This window comes from Lepidochelys olivacea (assembly GCF_965140295.1).
Source record: "Lepidochelys olivacea isolate rLepOli2 genome assembly, chromosome: 11".
NCBI classification, from domain to species: Eukaryota; Metazoa; Chordata; order Testudines; family Cheloniidae; genus Lepidochelys; species Lepidochelys olivacea.
In genome coordinates, this window is record NC_140421.1 from 36,986,074 (window position 1) to 37,001,502 (window position 15,429).

A 15,429-nucleotide genomic window follows, 5' to 3' on the forward strand; every position below is an offset into this window, starting at 1 on the left:
CCCAGCCACTGGATGTGGAGATAGTGGACTGCACCGGACCCCTGGAAAAAGGGGTTAGACTTTGGGGGTGGTTGGCCGCTGTGGCTGGGCAAAGTGAAAGACTGCCGGGAAGGGGGTGAACGAGGACTAGGGGGCACTGCTGAAGGGCAGTGTCTTGAAGAGGATGCCGCAAGAAGGGAGCAACACGGGTCCAGGCACCAAGAGAGGGCGAGAGACAGATGGGACACCACCAGTGGAGGGCACTCCACACTGATCTAAGCTAATTCCCTGACGAGTCAGCAGGATGCTCTGTGGTGGTGAGTCCCAACCCCATCACAAGGCCCAAACTGGCAGAGAAAATGGGCTCAGAGGTAGTCTCAGCACATCAGGTGACATTCCCAAGGGGGTCTCTGTGACACAACCCTAAGTTTTAAGGTATAAAGTGGCATTACAAAAGTCATTCTGTATTCCAGTCAAAGGTGACAGTGGTGGATCCTGTCTCTAATAAACGGCTCATCCTGACTGTATGTTGTGATTCCTGCCTCCACAAATTAAGAAGTCCTTAATGTGAAGTCAATGCTTACAAAGTGACCCAACTTTTTGTTTCATTTGACACCAATTTATTAGACCATCCCTAAAAGACATATGTCTAAATGGCTGTCTCACTGGTTACATTTTCTGACCGCCATGACATAACAGACTTGCACATAAAGGGTTATGTCACAGGCAGGTTGTCATAGGCAGGTCAACTTCAGTAGCCTACCCCAAGTCTGAGACATCCATGTGGTCTTCCTTGCACACTTTTACAAAACAATATTCCTCAGTTCAACTGGTTCAGTCATGCAATGATGAATAATATATTTCTTATATAGGGATGCCCCAACATTGCTGGCCTTAAGAGTTTGCTTCTTTTCATGATGTCTCTTAGTTAAGTAGACAGATTTTAAAAGTTTGCTTTTCCCAGGAGGCCATACATCTTTTAATGCTCTGTTTGTTTGTCTATGTCTCTCTAATGGCGTTGTGATTACTTCATCCCTCCCACTTAATAAATTCCTCTTGATTAATAAATGATATTGGCCTATTTAGTACACTGCTTACTGTGATGTTTATTGAAATGTTATTTGAGACGTGTCTCAGTCTACTCAGTCTCCAAGATTAGGAATCCTGTCATGATCATATCTTTGAAGAAGGGGAAAATATCTGTAACAAAGCTTCTTTGAAGCTATCTCACATGATTCTTATTCCCCATCATTCCTCATAGTTTGGGGGGTTTGTTTTTGAATTTTGTTATATCCAAGGGGAAGTCTTGTATATATAGGAAAACACTGTGGATTCCTAGTAGTATGATATAAAGCAGAATCTTGTAGAAATGAAAACGTAAGTATTTACCCACAAAACTCTCTTGGATCCATCAGATAAAAAGAACAGAGCCACCCTGAGCAGACTTACCCACTTCTACTAGTGCCTGCAGGAAAATCAATAACGTCTCGTCAACAGAATCAAAAGCAGCAGGCAGAGCTAATAATATCAGTACAGACACAGGATCTTCACCTATTTCCAGGACATCATGCACCAATGCGACCGATACATTTCCCCAGTACCCAGGCCTGGACCCAGATTGACAAGGAAAACGGAAATCCAAGGATCTAGATATTGAGAGTCATTTTTCAACAACCTTTTAAATTATCTTAGGTAAAACTGGCCAGTTAGATACCAGATTACAATTGGTCAGGTTGGCAACATCAAATGATATATTCTTGTAACACCCATGCCTGGCTTCTTTAAGGGTAACCAGCAACCTGTCTCCCCTCATACTCCCAATGAAGTGCTGGCAATCTCCACCAGAAGAGGGCCTAATTGTTCCTCACTGGCTGCCACAACCAGGTAGGATATGGGGTAGAGTTTGTGGAATGAAGTTCATCAGTGAGTTACACCAACCGAAACTCAAGAAAAGATACTGCTATGCCCTGACCCTCACAAACATTGCTCTTCCACTGGCAGTTCAGCCTGAATAAAAATGTTTTACACCAGGCCTATCTATTAATCACAGTTAACACATGCAATTAACTCAAAAAAAATTAATCGCAATTAATCAGTTTTGAAATTTATTACATATTTTGGATGTTCTTCTACATTTTCATACATATTGTATTCTGTGTTGTAATTGAAATCAAAGTGTATATTATTTTTATTACAAATATTTGCACTATAAAAATGATAAACAAAAGAAATAATATTTTTGGACTTGCAAGCTCTAAAATTTTACATTGTTTTATTTTTGAATGCAGGTTTTTTGTACATAATTCTACATTTGTAAGTTCAACTTTCATGATAAATAGATTGCACTGCAGTACTTGTATTAGGTGAATTGAAAAATACTATATCTTTCATTTTTTTACAGTACAAATACTTGTAATCAAAAATAAATATAAAGTGAGCACTGTACGCTTTGTATTCTGTGTTGTAATTTAGATCAATATATTTGAAAATGTAGAAAGCATCAAAAATATTTAAATGGTATTCTATTGTTTAACAGTGCGATTAATCACGATTAATTTTTTAATCTCACGATTAATCGTAATTTTTTTATCACTTGACAGCCCTAATTTACACATGAACATCCATACACACATCAATATGCATATTTTGTCCATTTTTTAGGATACACTATATATTTTAAAAATTAACTCTTTTTATGGGCCACTTTTATAATTCAGTTCTATGGGGCTTCTTGCTTCCTAGACAATTTGAGAACAGGAAAAAAGTGTTCTAGGAACTGAGATCTTCCCAGCTACTGACACCTGATGAACAAGGTAGGAGTCTCACAGTGAACTTTCACTACCGAAGAAAGCCCCAAAACCTCTAAAGCTGGAAGACTTCCACCCTGTCTCACTCTGAAAACATGACACCAACTGGGAGTGAGCATGCTGTGAGAAGATATCTTCAAAGAAGAATTACTGCTAAGAAAGTTTCTTATTTTCAACTACTTTCCCCTCCCCCTCAGAATATATAATTTATCTAGCAATCCAACCTACATTTTTATCCTACAATGGGATTTAAAAGAAATAAAGGAAGAGAGAGAGGGAGATGGATGTGTTGCTTTTTTTTAGCTGCCAATCCATGTTCTTCAAAAAGCACATAGGCAATTATATAATTTTCCTACTGATTGGAGTGGAATGGGTAGGAGAGTAGGTAGATAAATGATATGACAGATTGTAATGAAGCATATACTATGCTCAGATGAGATTTAGGTAAGATATTAGGAAAAACTTTCTAACTATAAAGGCAAGTAAGTATTGGAACAGGTAGTTTTTAAGAAACGGTTAGACAAACACCTGTCAAGGATGCTCTAGGTATACTTGGTCCTGCCTCAGCATGAGGGTATGAACTACATGATCTCTTGAGGTCCCTCCTAGTCCTCTACTTCTGATTCTATGTTTATGGAAAGTTTTTAGTATCAAGAGAGCAGTTACAAACTGGAGTTGGAGGTGACAGAAGATGAAAATGAAATGTTTCCAGGAGGAACAGTATAATCTGGTTAGAAAGTGGTAAGGGAAAAAAAAAGGTCTCAGTGTAGTAATCCTCCACCTCTACCTCCTGAAGAACTTCTCGTAAGAATTTCTCTTATTTCTCTCCCAGTGGCAGTACTCATGATAGTTGTGTCTGTGTGCATGTGCTCTGTGCCCTGCCACTATCTGGCTGGATAATTCTTGAGAAAATAACTCTCTATAGTCTTTGTATCAACATCTTTGTGCTGTTTAACCTATGGTGCTTGTTTTGAATTTGGTGTGCTCTGGCCTTTCTCTGCTAGAGACTCTGAGTGCTGAATGTACTGAGGAAGTCCTAGAGTTTCCCAGGTATAAAGTGCACTCTGTGATGCTCCGACAGGGGATATTCTGGAGGGGAGTTTTAACAGCAGTGAATTGAGTGCCCACACCCATCAAAATTAGCAAGATAAGTTAATTAAATCAGACCTCGAACCAAAAAAAGCCAAGTTACACAGTGCAGGATGATTTTGGTGTTCCCAGCATAAGCTAATTTATAAAGGGCATGAAGATCATCTCCCCTCTCTCTGTTAGATGTAGTTCCCTCCAAAGGAGAGCTGAGGCCCACTGGTGGGCAGTGTGATGACAACTGTCTTGCCAGGGTTCACACTACACTTCATTTGTGGATGAATGGCTGGTTTTAGTCTGCCAATCAGGTAACCATCATACACACTTTTTTAAAAAAGAAAATAATTATAGCTAGCTGGTGAAATCCACCTTTAAACAATTCAGTTCTTATATCATAGCAATATACCTGCCGGGATATGGAGATTTCCTTGTTTCCCTTTAATGTTCTCATGAACTCATCTTTGCTATATAATTTTACTTTGATGCCAAGTGAACGTACTCTGATCTTAATGGACTATTTGAACTGCAATTATATAGCTAAAATTTAAAATACAAGCATAGTCTGAAAAATGCTCAGGACAGTTTGATGCATGGTCAAAAGTGGAGATGAACTCTCGTTTTAGCAAATCAATCCTTCCACCCCTAGTCCTGGATTCCCTGAAGTACAGAAAATAGGAAGTAAGAAAGAAGAAAATGTAAGAGTTGAGACAGGATATGATTAAGATATGAGCAAAAACTTCAAAAAAGCAATCAAGGTAAGAATGAATCCCGTCAATGTTTCAGAGGTGAAATAGGCAGATACACAGACAAAAATGCGTTAGGGAACAGAAAGTTCGACGGTGTCAGATGACAAGATTTATAACAAGATTTTCTGCTTCTGGAGTAAAACTAGTATTGAGTTAAGGGAAGTATTGGCAGAGCCAAAGACATGAAACAAAGTTGATTACCTAGAAGTAGGAACTCAGAGTTTAAAACATTCAGTATTAGAAAATTTTAGGGGTAATTAAGAGCCAACAAAGAGAAGACAGGCAGATAAACGGGAGACAGAAGGACTAGAGAATGAGCTGAGGGAGACGAAAAGCAGAGAGTGTTAATGTGTATAACAGTGATACTCAAGCTTGAAGCTAGAAAAAGCTAGAAAAAGTCTCAGAGAAAGGGACAATTGCTCCTTCCTCAAAAACAGTATAATCGTTTTTATTTTTGCTAAACTGTTACGCTATTGGACCGGAACAATGGACTATGTATTCTGGAATCGTGCCTCTGGCAGTGACCTGTACCTAATACCTTCAAAGAAAAGCAAAAAACTTCCAAAAATCCCACAATGCACAAAATGTTGTACAATACCCTATCATGGGAAAAATTTCTACCCAATCCCAACTGGTGGTCAGTTTATGCCTTAAAGTATGAGAACTGACAGCTTTTGTAAATATTTAATTTAGCTAGTGCAACTGCAGATGCTAATTATAGTCATATAATTTGTTAATATTTTTGAATTTTACTAAGTTGTTTGATTTAATAAGATCCTACAGTTCCCAGAGCAACCTTAACCCTGCTTTTTAACACAGACTTAATCATGTAATGAGTATTTCTGAAGGAATAATATAGAAAAAATGGGTTTTTCTACATCCTTTCCTACCCAATTATCTGCCAAGCAGTATGTCAAATTGACTGCAGTTATATGATAATGTAATGAAAGACACTATTGTAAATGCACATGGAAAAGGAAACAAAATAACTAGTTGATGGGGGAAAATTTCTCAGAATTTCCCAATCTTACTATTACAGTAATGTAGCTTTATTGATCTTAATTTCTTTGCTTTTTATTTAAGAAAATATGGCAAAAAGAAAACATACAATGTATTTCAATAAGTATTTAATAAAAACAATGCTTATTTCAATTTATGATCCTCAGAAATGACAATGAATTTTCATTAAAATCCAACCAAATGAAAAACCCTGATAAGAAACATCCACAAATTCAGCTAGGTAAGTTATTTCTTCAGACAGTTAAGCCATTCTTCTAACAGTAAAGTCAACTAGAATTACTGGCTGCTATGAGAATGAATCACAGAGTACTACTATATTCATTTTATAATTTTTGAAGACTTACAGACAGAATCTTGACAGAGTTAATTTTTGTACATTTTTGTAATTGAAGAGTTGGTCCCTAAGATGCTGGGGTCCTGGTTGACTGTTTAGAAATCTGAGTTGGTAAATAAGATCAGATTTCTCAAAGAAAAAAACCTCCAAATGATATAACTGTCTGATCAACAACATATATATATAGATAGATAGATAGATAGATTTCCAACCAAATAATAATCTAAATGGAAGGGGAAACTTATACAACTGTTGATTGGTTCAAACTTAGAATACAAAGACCTCAAAGGTGATGAAAATACTCAGTTAAAGCTAATATAGTTTAACTTGATGCATCATTCATACTGGAACCATTAAAAGTAAACTGATTAAACCTGGAAGACTCTGGGCTATTCCAGTGATATTCTCATCCATCTGGTGATGTTCTAGGGCTGTATTCAGATAATTGTGTTTTGAAAGTATATGACAATGAATGCATATTTTTAAATCAGTGATGTGCCTCCTGTGTAATGTTTCTAAACTTCAAGGATTAACAAAAGACAACATTACATACGATTGTTATTGGCATTTTAACTGCTAAGAATATCTTCATAAGATCAAAGAAAACTTCCATCTCTTACAAAGACAGGCTCCTATAAGAAAAATTCCAGATTGTAGGATGATAATTATAAGTTTGAAAATATCTCAGGACCTATTGGCAATATCTCAGAGGCCCTAATTCTTTCCATCATACTTTGTCTTGTTTTTCCCCCTTTATCTCTTCTGTTCTATGAAGAGTAAGATGATTTTATGAGTTACGTTTAAAGAAAGAAATGTGATGTGATGTCTCAGTTTTAGAAATGTGATCTGTGTGCTCATGAGGAGTTCTTTCAATAAATTGATCCATTTTTTCAGTGTATGCATTTTAAAAAACTCCAGCGAACAGGAAATTAAATAAAATATAGAGACGGACTATACAATTATCTATACCTGTGAATATTCAAATCATAGCACTTTGTGTGCTGACTATAAATAAAGTAATGTACTGTGGATACTCTGCATACCACTTTAAAATGTTCATAACTGCAAACCAAATATCTTCAAACAATGCAAAGCACACATGCTCTTTCAGGACTACATAGATGACAGATTAGAAGTTTAACTCAAACCCATTCGTGATAGAGCCAAGTGAAAAAAAAGAGCATCTAAAAATGTCTTAAGCACTGAAACTCTCCTCCTGCAACACTAGCTCTGATAAGTCTAAATAGCTAAACTGATTTTCACGAAGGTTGCCACAGAAAGTTATTTCTATGCTGAGATCAAAAATGAAAAATTTCATTCCCAAACGGTATTTTTTGGGAAAGCTTAAAGCAATTAAAATAGGGGTGTAGAATGGAATTATCAACTATAATAATGTTATTGGGACACACAAATTAGAACACTCCCCTCTGGCCCCACTCCATGTAGTAATTAGTCACAGAGAAAGGATTAAGGGTAGCAAAGGGGGGGAATACAGTACCCATAATAAAGAGCTGAGGGGAGGAACCAGCGTTCCACCCCCATCCAAGCTGAAGAAAGATTATCCTATATGAAATAGAAATATACAGTTTATTATTAATTAGGTATCTGTAATGACAGAAACACTTGGTGTTATGCTTTATAACTTAGTTGTATGTGGTACTGTCAATTTTCTTTTAAGTCTAGAGTGCTCTTGAAAAATAACGTGTTCAAGCCTCAACATCATTTCCCTGGTAAGGGAACCTCCAAAATATCTATTGAATTTTAGGAGTATATTTGAGACATCAATTACTGTTATTTAATTTTACATATTGAGAAATTGGACTGGAAATTTGAAATACAGTAAATGTTTAAAGCCATCAGCCAGAAATGTGCATAAAACATGCAAAACTGAAAGTGCAATGTGGATAATTTTTAAAAGTTTTCTTCTGCCTGATACTACTTTTCTAATGCAGAAATCAAGCAGGGCACAACATGCTTTATTCATGAAAGCTACATACAAACACATGCGTTATTATTACCTAAACCAATTAGACAAAGCAACGTATATTTGATTTTCTACATTTAAAATACTATATGAATTCAGAACTAGTGCAAGAGCATTATGTCACAAAGAGTAATAAAAAGCTTAACATAAAAGCAAGGGGTATATTCAAGTCTTAGTTTGCAGGTAGTTATCATTAATCTACATGCATTGAAATGTGAACATAACCCTAAATCTGTGACTGAGATTTAATTTAAATGAAAGCAATTCTTTACTTTGCCTTCCAGCATCTGGGTGGAGTTAGTTTTTTTGAAGTTCATTGTTTTGAAGTATTAAACACTTCTCAGAATACAATGCAAAAGAATCCTATTTCAGATGTTCTTATTCTGGCAAAACTCATTCCTGTGCACAGGGTAGCACAGTCTATGGAACACTTAAGACCTATATTTTACCTAAATGGCTCATAGGCCTTGTGTTGGCCCTCTGCACAAGGAATAATATTTTCAATAGAGAATAACAAAGTTAATCTATAACCAGATTATATAAAAATATTAGTGAGCTGTGAAATGTATACATCAGAACCAACAGAACGGACTGAATTCATTAGGATTTTACTGACTTGGTAAAAGGTTGAAAAAGCACTTTTTGTTGAAATTTTCACACTTTCCCAATTCACTAAAACAGAAAACAGGGCATTACTAAAAATAGGATCATAATCTAAACTAGATTTCTGATGTCAGATTCTTCTTTAAATTGGCACAGTTCCACTGAAATCAATGAGAATCTGAGAATCTGACTCCTGATTTTTTAAAATTTGTCAACAGTCTCTTATTCACAAAGGCTTTGTGGAATACATTTAATTCTTTTCCAGGAAATACTCTGCATCTTTTTGAAGGTGGTGAAAAACCTTAAAACTAAAAAGACACTTGCTGAATCAAAAATCAGCCAGTTTTGCCACAGCTCATTGTAGGTATAAGCAATGCAAGAAAGCAAAGAGGTTTAATTTCTCCCCCCAAATTTACAATTTCCTGCAAGCAGACAAAACAAACACTGCAGTACTTGACCCAGCTCTTAGCCTATTACATGTTGCTAATTTATCAATTCACAAATTTATAATTTTAAGGACTTTATTAAATTAAGACATGGTCATCTGAAACTGAAATTCATGAATCTAGTCATGTTTTAGTTAATAGTTGTGGGGTTTTTTGAAGTCTGAAGTAAAGATATGTAATGTGATACAATTTGAGGAACTCAATTCTAACCATCTGAATTTGATTTCATGATACTAGTGTGGAGTTATATCTAAACATTATTCAGACAGTACATTGCAAACTGTTTATTTTACTAGATTATATCTGATTTTGACATTATCAGAAAGCTGCTTCCTCTTATGTTTCCATGAAGTGGAAAAATCATTCTCTTAAAATTAAATAGATTTCAATGACATGCACATTGGACTAGTTTATATTCAGCAGCTGTAAGGAATAGAAAATAGTAGACAAAGGAAACGCTAAGTAAAAAGAGACCATTTCTTGTATGAGACGGAGAACAGTGATTCTAACTTACTCAGAATAGGAACTAAATATAATGTGTTTAGTACTGAATAACAGGATTCTTCCTGGAGTCAGCTGAATAGTTACTATACAATAAATGATTATCTAATCAAGAAAAATAATCCAAAAATAATTCATATTTTTCTCATGTGTCCATCAGCCACTGACAGAAATAGATGTAAAACTACTAACTGGGCCAAATTCAACCCTGGTGCGATTGAGTGAACTTCAACAGAGTTACAACAAAGCTGAATTTGGAGCTTTATTTTTAATGAAAATACAAAGATCTGAATTTGTAACACGGAAGGTACTTTTTTAAACTGGTGCCAAATCAGATTCTTGTACAAACCTTGTGGTATGTTTATCAGCACCAAATTGTTCAAAATCCACTCATCTTTAACTCATTTTTAGAAAATCCGTTAAGAGTTAATATATTTATTTCTCTGATTATTTCTGTATCCTTAAAGAAAAAGTCCTGAGATTGGCTAGAAAGTAAAGTAACTGGAATGAACACAACTAAAGTATGATATTGCATATGGATTTAGGTGAACTGATAAAGCCTTTTGCTTATCACTTCGATACTCAGTAGATAAGAGGATAGTACAGCCTTTCTGCATGGATTTGTCATTCCTTATTCTGCATGCATTGTTTCTTTTTATGCATGCATTATTTCAGGTTCTTTCATTTTGTCTTACCCTCATCCCTTCAAATCGTGACAAGGCTCTCAGAGGTCTCAAAGCTCTTAGTGTCCTAAGAGACTTAATGGCACCAAGTTCCGAGTAACCTAATGCATTCGCTGTTAAGCTAACCAAGGAGACCTACATAAAAAATAGAAAAGCAAAAATTACTCATTTTGTACATACTACTATACATCCCATAGATGTGTGTTACAGCCTTCTCAAGAAGAATCTAAGTTAGAGCACTTTCTTCAGAAATACTTCTGCAGCCTGGAGAATATCTTTTAAATTAAGGAAAGAAGTAGGAGAAAAAGGAAGGAGTAGCATAAAGGAAAAATAGGGGGAAATGCCATAAGATACCCATTAATGAATACTGGCTGATACAAGGAAGCATAAATACTTTGTATTCTCATATCTTGTTGGTGATGCACTAAGATCTGAAGGAAAACAAAAATTCTCACACAGAAAAAAACCCTACAAAGGAAATTAAAGTGAACCTATTATTAATTGTCAGTATAGGTACTGATCTTACTCTTACACATTAAAATTTGATAACATTCTTAGAGCCATTATAGTGTTGATAATGGCCATTTGATTGTATTTGAGAGCCACAGTCAACAGAGAAATGATAGAAATCTGTTAGGAATTAACAATATTATTGATCAACAGCTGATGAAGCAAGAATGATCCTCTGTAAATTGGTATGAAAGATCAGTCCCACAGCTGATTCACTTCTTTGCACTGACCATTCATTCTCCTTGACTTGCTCACTTTCCATGCTCTATCGGTTGAAATGATCATGGCTTACATGCTCTAAAGTAGAGAGAAGAGATGCTAAAAGAGTACTTGAACAATGATGATATAAAGCTCTCAAAAATTAAAGGACTCTTAAAGAAGTCCAATAAGGCAACAGATGGAGGAAAGAGATCTTTATTATATATGTTGAAAATCCAGTTTTATCTTCCAAAGCTTTAGACTTTTCTGTAGTAGTCTTGACCCAGCTTGCACTCCCAAGCCCTGGGAGAAGAGACGGAAATGATGTGCTGACTGACAGGGTCTGCAATACCGAGATGGTGGTAGCACTGGGAGAGAGTCCAGGGAGCAATGCAGAGTCCTGGTCCTGTGTGGGGAGCCTGCCACTTGCCTGGTATAGCAGTGAGGGGAGCCATGAGCAGTGGCAGATTGTTGAGGACTTGTTCCTGTGTGCTACTGGGTTCCTGGAACAGACCCCTAAATTCTGGAGGTGGTGGGCACCAGGAGATTGGGATGCGGCCCCCCTGGGGGCAATCGTGGTCCCTCTTTTCAATGCTGGGTGCTTGTGGTGGCAATGGTAGATTGTTTGTACTGGAAGATATGAACTGATTGGGGAATGTTTTGGGGGGGGAGATTTGAAGTGGTTGTACCTAGAATAAGATCATAGCAAAAGGTTCTAGTCTGAGAGAGTGGTCTGAGGGCAGAAGGAGCTGGGCTGAATTACCTAAATTTACTAGCAATGGTTAAAACACATCAGTAAGCCCACAAAACTTGATGATGCGGTACCTCTGCCTTCACCATAAGTGCTCCCATCCGTTCCCTTGCTCACTCTAAAATTATGGATTTTATATCCCCCTTTCTAGCGAAGAGGATGGATTTGTGGGGGGGGTCAGATACTATCTTCTAAGGAACTGGAGATTCATGACCACCATGTGGTCTGAGCCTTTTGGATTTTTGTTCTAACTCATATACAAAGACTGATATGGAAGCTGCCCGAATCAAAGCCAGGTCAGTTTCCCCAGAATAATGATTTAGATGGACTTTTGAACTCTCTTTTGAAATCTACCACTAGATTGTCAGATCTTTTTCATGCATCTGCAGAATCAAATGCAAACTTTTCATCACACGCTGCCCCTGGTAGTGAACAATGTATAAGGCTGGGAAAGCTTATTGGTAAAATATTTACCGACATTTCTGAAATCAAAAAATCTTAATTGATTTCAAGATCATGCTGGGGGGGCCGATGGCAGATACAGCAAGATTTTAAATATACTAAAGAAAATTGTTTAACAGTTTGTGTGTTTTCAGTAGCTGGAAAGCTGAATAGTGGGCTCGATCTCCCTCCTGCACATAATCAGTGCAGTGGTTCTGAGTTAGGAGTTTTGGGTAACGGTATTGAAATAGTATTTTATTCCTGTATCCCCTTCTGCCATACCCCTTTCCAGGCATGTGTCCTGTGAGCCCATGCTCATGATTCTAGATATTCATTCTTGCCCGGATAAAAGCTCCTCATTGTCTGAAGACGAACTTGATGAACAATCAACAGACACATGGTCTTCTTTCTCAGGGCAACTCTCAACACCATCATCTACTACACTGTTAGCACAAATCATTTTTACAAGGTCGGAAACAGAATATTGTGCTCATTGTTCGTCATCTTGAATTGTGCAACACAAAAAATCCCCTTAAGAGTCTCCTGAGTCTGCAGTGTTTGGAGCACAATAACTAGACAGAAAATCATCTTAAGAGTGTTAGACAAAGATACCCAGCAACAGTCCACTCTGTTGAGGATACCTAACAATCCCACATTTGAAGGAACCAGCATCCTTGGAGTACCTTCTACCGTAGGATGACTGTATGCAGCAACCATTGTCACTGCAAGGCATTATCAATTAGCATATGCACAGTCCTAAAACAGCCTAGTTGGATGGTCATTAGTTCATGAGTTATCATAACACATATGCTCATGGGGTATAACATTACCCCACAAATGCATTATCAGTTAGCATATACAAATGACATTTACGTAAAAAATCCCAGCTTGCTTGGTGAGGAAGTCATACTTACCACTATTAGAATACAAGATACTCTCACTAGAAGCAAACTTGTACATAGAACTAAAAACCCAGGATAACAGTGCAACACATCTGGGGTACATTTTTACCCAAGATACAACATTTTTTCAATCTAAAATTAATTTTTTTTGCTGAATTATGTGTATGTGCTAGGTGACAATGAGCCTCAGATATTGAATGTTTTATATTTTTAGGAAAGCATGTTAACATCTTTTCTGTTCTATTCCAGTGAAGTCAGTGCAAAACTTCCATTTACTTCAGTGGAGCTAGGACTTCACCCACAATGATTATAACCAACTTTATTAAAAATATCACGTTGTGCAGATTCAAAAAAATGCCAAAAAGCAGGAATGGGAGGTAGAATATTTCCTTCTATATTGCAGCAACACGGCTTCAGTGTTCTCCAGTATCTCATTTTACTCTGAGTAAGGAATGCATCAAGAAGGCTTTCATTTTCCCACAGCACTAATTAAGGATTTTGGACAAATTCAAGAGGAGATCTAGGATTTCACAATCTATTATACTGTAAAATGTAGCCCCTTCATATATTGTAACTTCATGCCCAATCCACTTAGCAGCTGTACACATCCTAAGCAATTACTTCCTAGCTCTTGGAATTTGGTGGATGTGCTATCATCATCCAAAGGTTTTGATGCTACTCAATGGTCAGTAGGTGTGTTAAAGAGCATTTCAGACTGCATTTTCCTTTCCCCTGTGATGTATATACATTATAAATGATTGAATCACTAGTCTGCACTTAGAATAAAGTGATGCAATTAAATGGTCATGTAACAGCAATTATATCAAATCAAAGTTGAAATATTAAAATATTAGCAAATGCAAATTCTAACCAATCAACTTGCACAAGATCAGAAAATAGGAAAAAGCATAAAGACAGAAGCAAAATACAACTAAATAATAATAAGAACTGGTTACTTACCTAACCTTACATTAGCTGTGGCTCTTCAAGGCATGTTGTCCATATATATATATGCTACTCTACTTGCACATGCGTCCCTTGTGTTTGAGATCAGAATCTTTTGCCCAGCAGTGTCCTGGGGCTATACATTCACTGTGAGTGTCCTCATGCCCTGTGTTGAGGGCATAAAGGGGAAACAGCCCCAACCACCACTCTGTTCCTTCACCAGTACTGAATCCAGAGGTTAAAGGACTTCATGGTAGTATGGAAGGAAGGTGCGTCATGGAATACGTATTGACAGCATACCTCAAAGAACCACAGTTAGTGTAAGGTAAGTAACAGTTTCTTTTTCTTTGAGTGTTTGTGCATATATATTCTACTCTTGATGACTCACAAGCAATGATGCGATATAAGGGAGGAGGAGACACTGGAGGGATCTAAACTGGATAACTCATAACAGGATTTAAGGCAGGTAGACATAATTTAGAAAGCTTCTGGGTTGATATAGCCTAGGCCTTCAATCTGTCTGCAAATGCAACAAAGAGTCTTGGGGAAACTCAAAATGGCTTGGTTCTATCCAGTTAGAATGATAATGCCCTAAGGACATCCAGAGTATCTTGTCTTGCCTCTTCCTGATTAGAATGTGGTTTCTGGAAGAAAACTGGTATATGGATCATTTGGTTCATGTGAAAAACTGTTACTACCTTAGATAAGAAGTTGGGATGGGACCTAAGGGTATCTTTGTCCCTATGGAATACTGCATCTGGAGGGTCTGCCATAAGAACTTGTATTCCCCCTAGTCTTTGGGCTAATGTAATTGCAACTAAGAAAGCTGCCTTCTGAGACAAATGAAATAGGGAGCAAGTTGTCATGTGCTCAAAGGGAGCCTGTCAGGACAACATTAAGATCCGAGAACAGAGGAGGCCCTTTACCCGAGGGGAAAAAACATGTATAAAGCCCTTTGGGAATCTGATCACAGTTGGGTGGGAGACTGTGTAGTTCTGGATGGGAGGGAGATATGCAGAGATGTCTGCCAAGGGCACTCAAAAAGAGACACAGAAAATCCTGAGCTCTTTAAAGACAGCAAATGTCCAGAATAGTTGGGATCTGGGAGTCTGTATAGAATAACTGAGGCTGTTCAGCCCAAATCATAAACCTTTTCTACTTGGCAACATAAACTATTCTGGTAGAATAATTTTTACTTTGGATCAAGATCATTTGGACATCAGAAGAACACGATTTCTCTATCTCTGACAACCAACCAGTAACCAGGCTGTGAGGTGGAGTGAGATCGGATCCTAATGGAGAATGCCCCTGAGATATTAAATCTGACAGGAGAGGTAAGGGTTTTGGTGGAAGAAACAATTTATCTTTCAGTGTCATTCTCAGTTGTTGTCTGTTTCTTTCATTAAGAAGAATGTAACATCGCTGTAACTACCAATGAGCCAAATATTGGATAAGTGAACAGGTTACTCAAAGCTGGTGGATGGGACCTGGTA

The 15,429-nt window shown here is 37.1% G+C and overlaps 1 protein-coding gene across 4 annotated transcripts in view; it reads right to left on the reverse strand.

The window, feature by feature from the left end:
• Positions 1 to 15,429, reverse strand: part of LOC311528423 (sodium channel protein type 1 subunit alpha-like) — a gene marked incomplete at its 5' end in the record, with an annotated part of 180,082 nt that overhangs the window by 31,388 nt on the left and 133,265 nt on the right. For all 4 annotated transcript variants that reach the window (XM_084643443.1, XM_084643441.1, XM_084643442.1 and 1 more), the window contains one exon: positions 10,202 to 10,324. In XM_084643443.1, the coding sequence (XP_084499569.1) occupies positions 10,202 to 10,324 (123 nt within the window). The remainder of the gene's footprint in view (positions 1 to 10,201; positions 10,325 to 15,429) is intronic.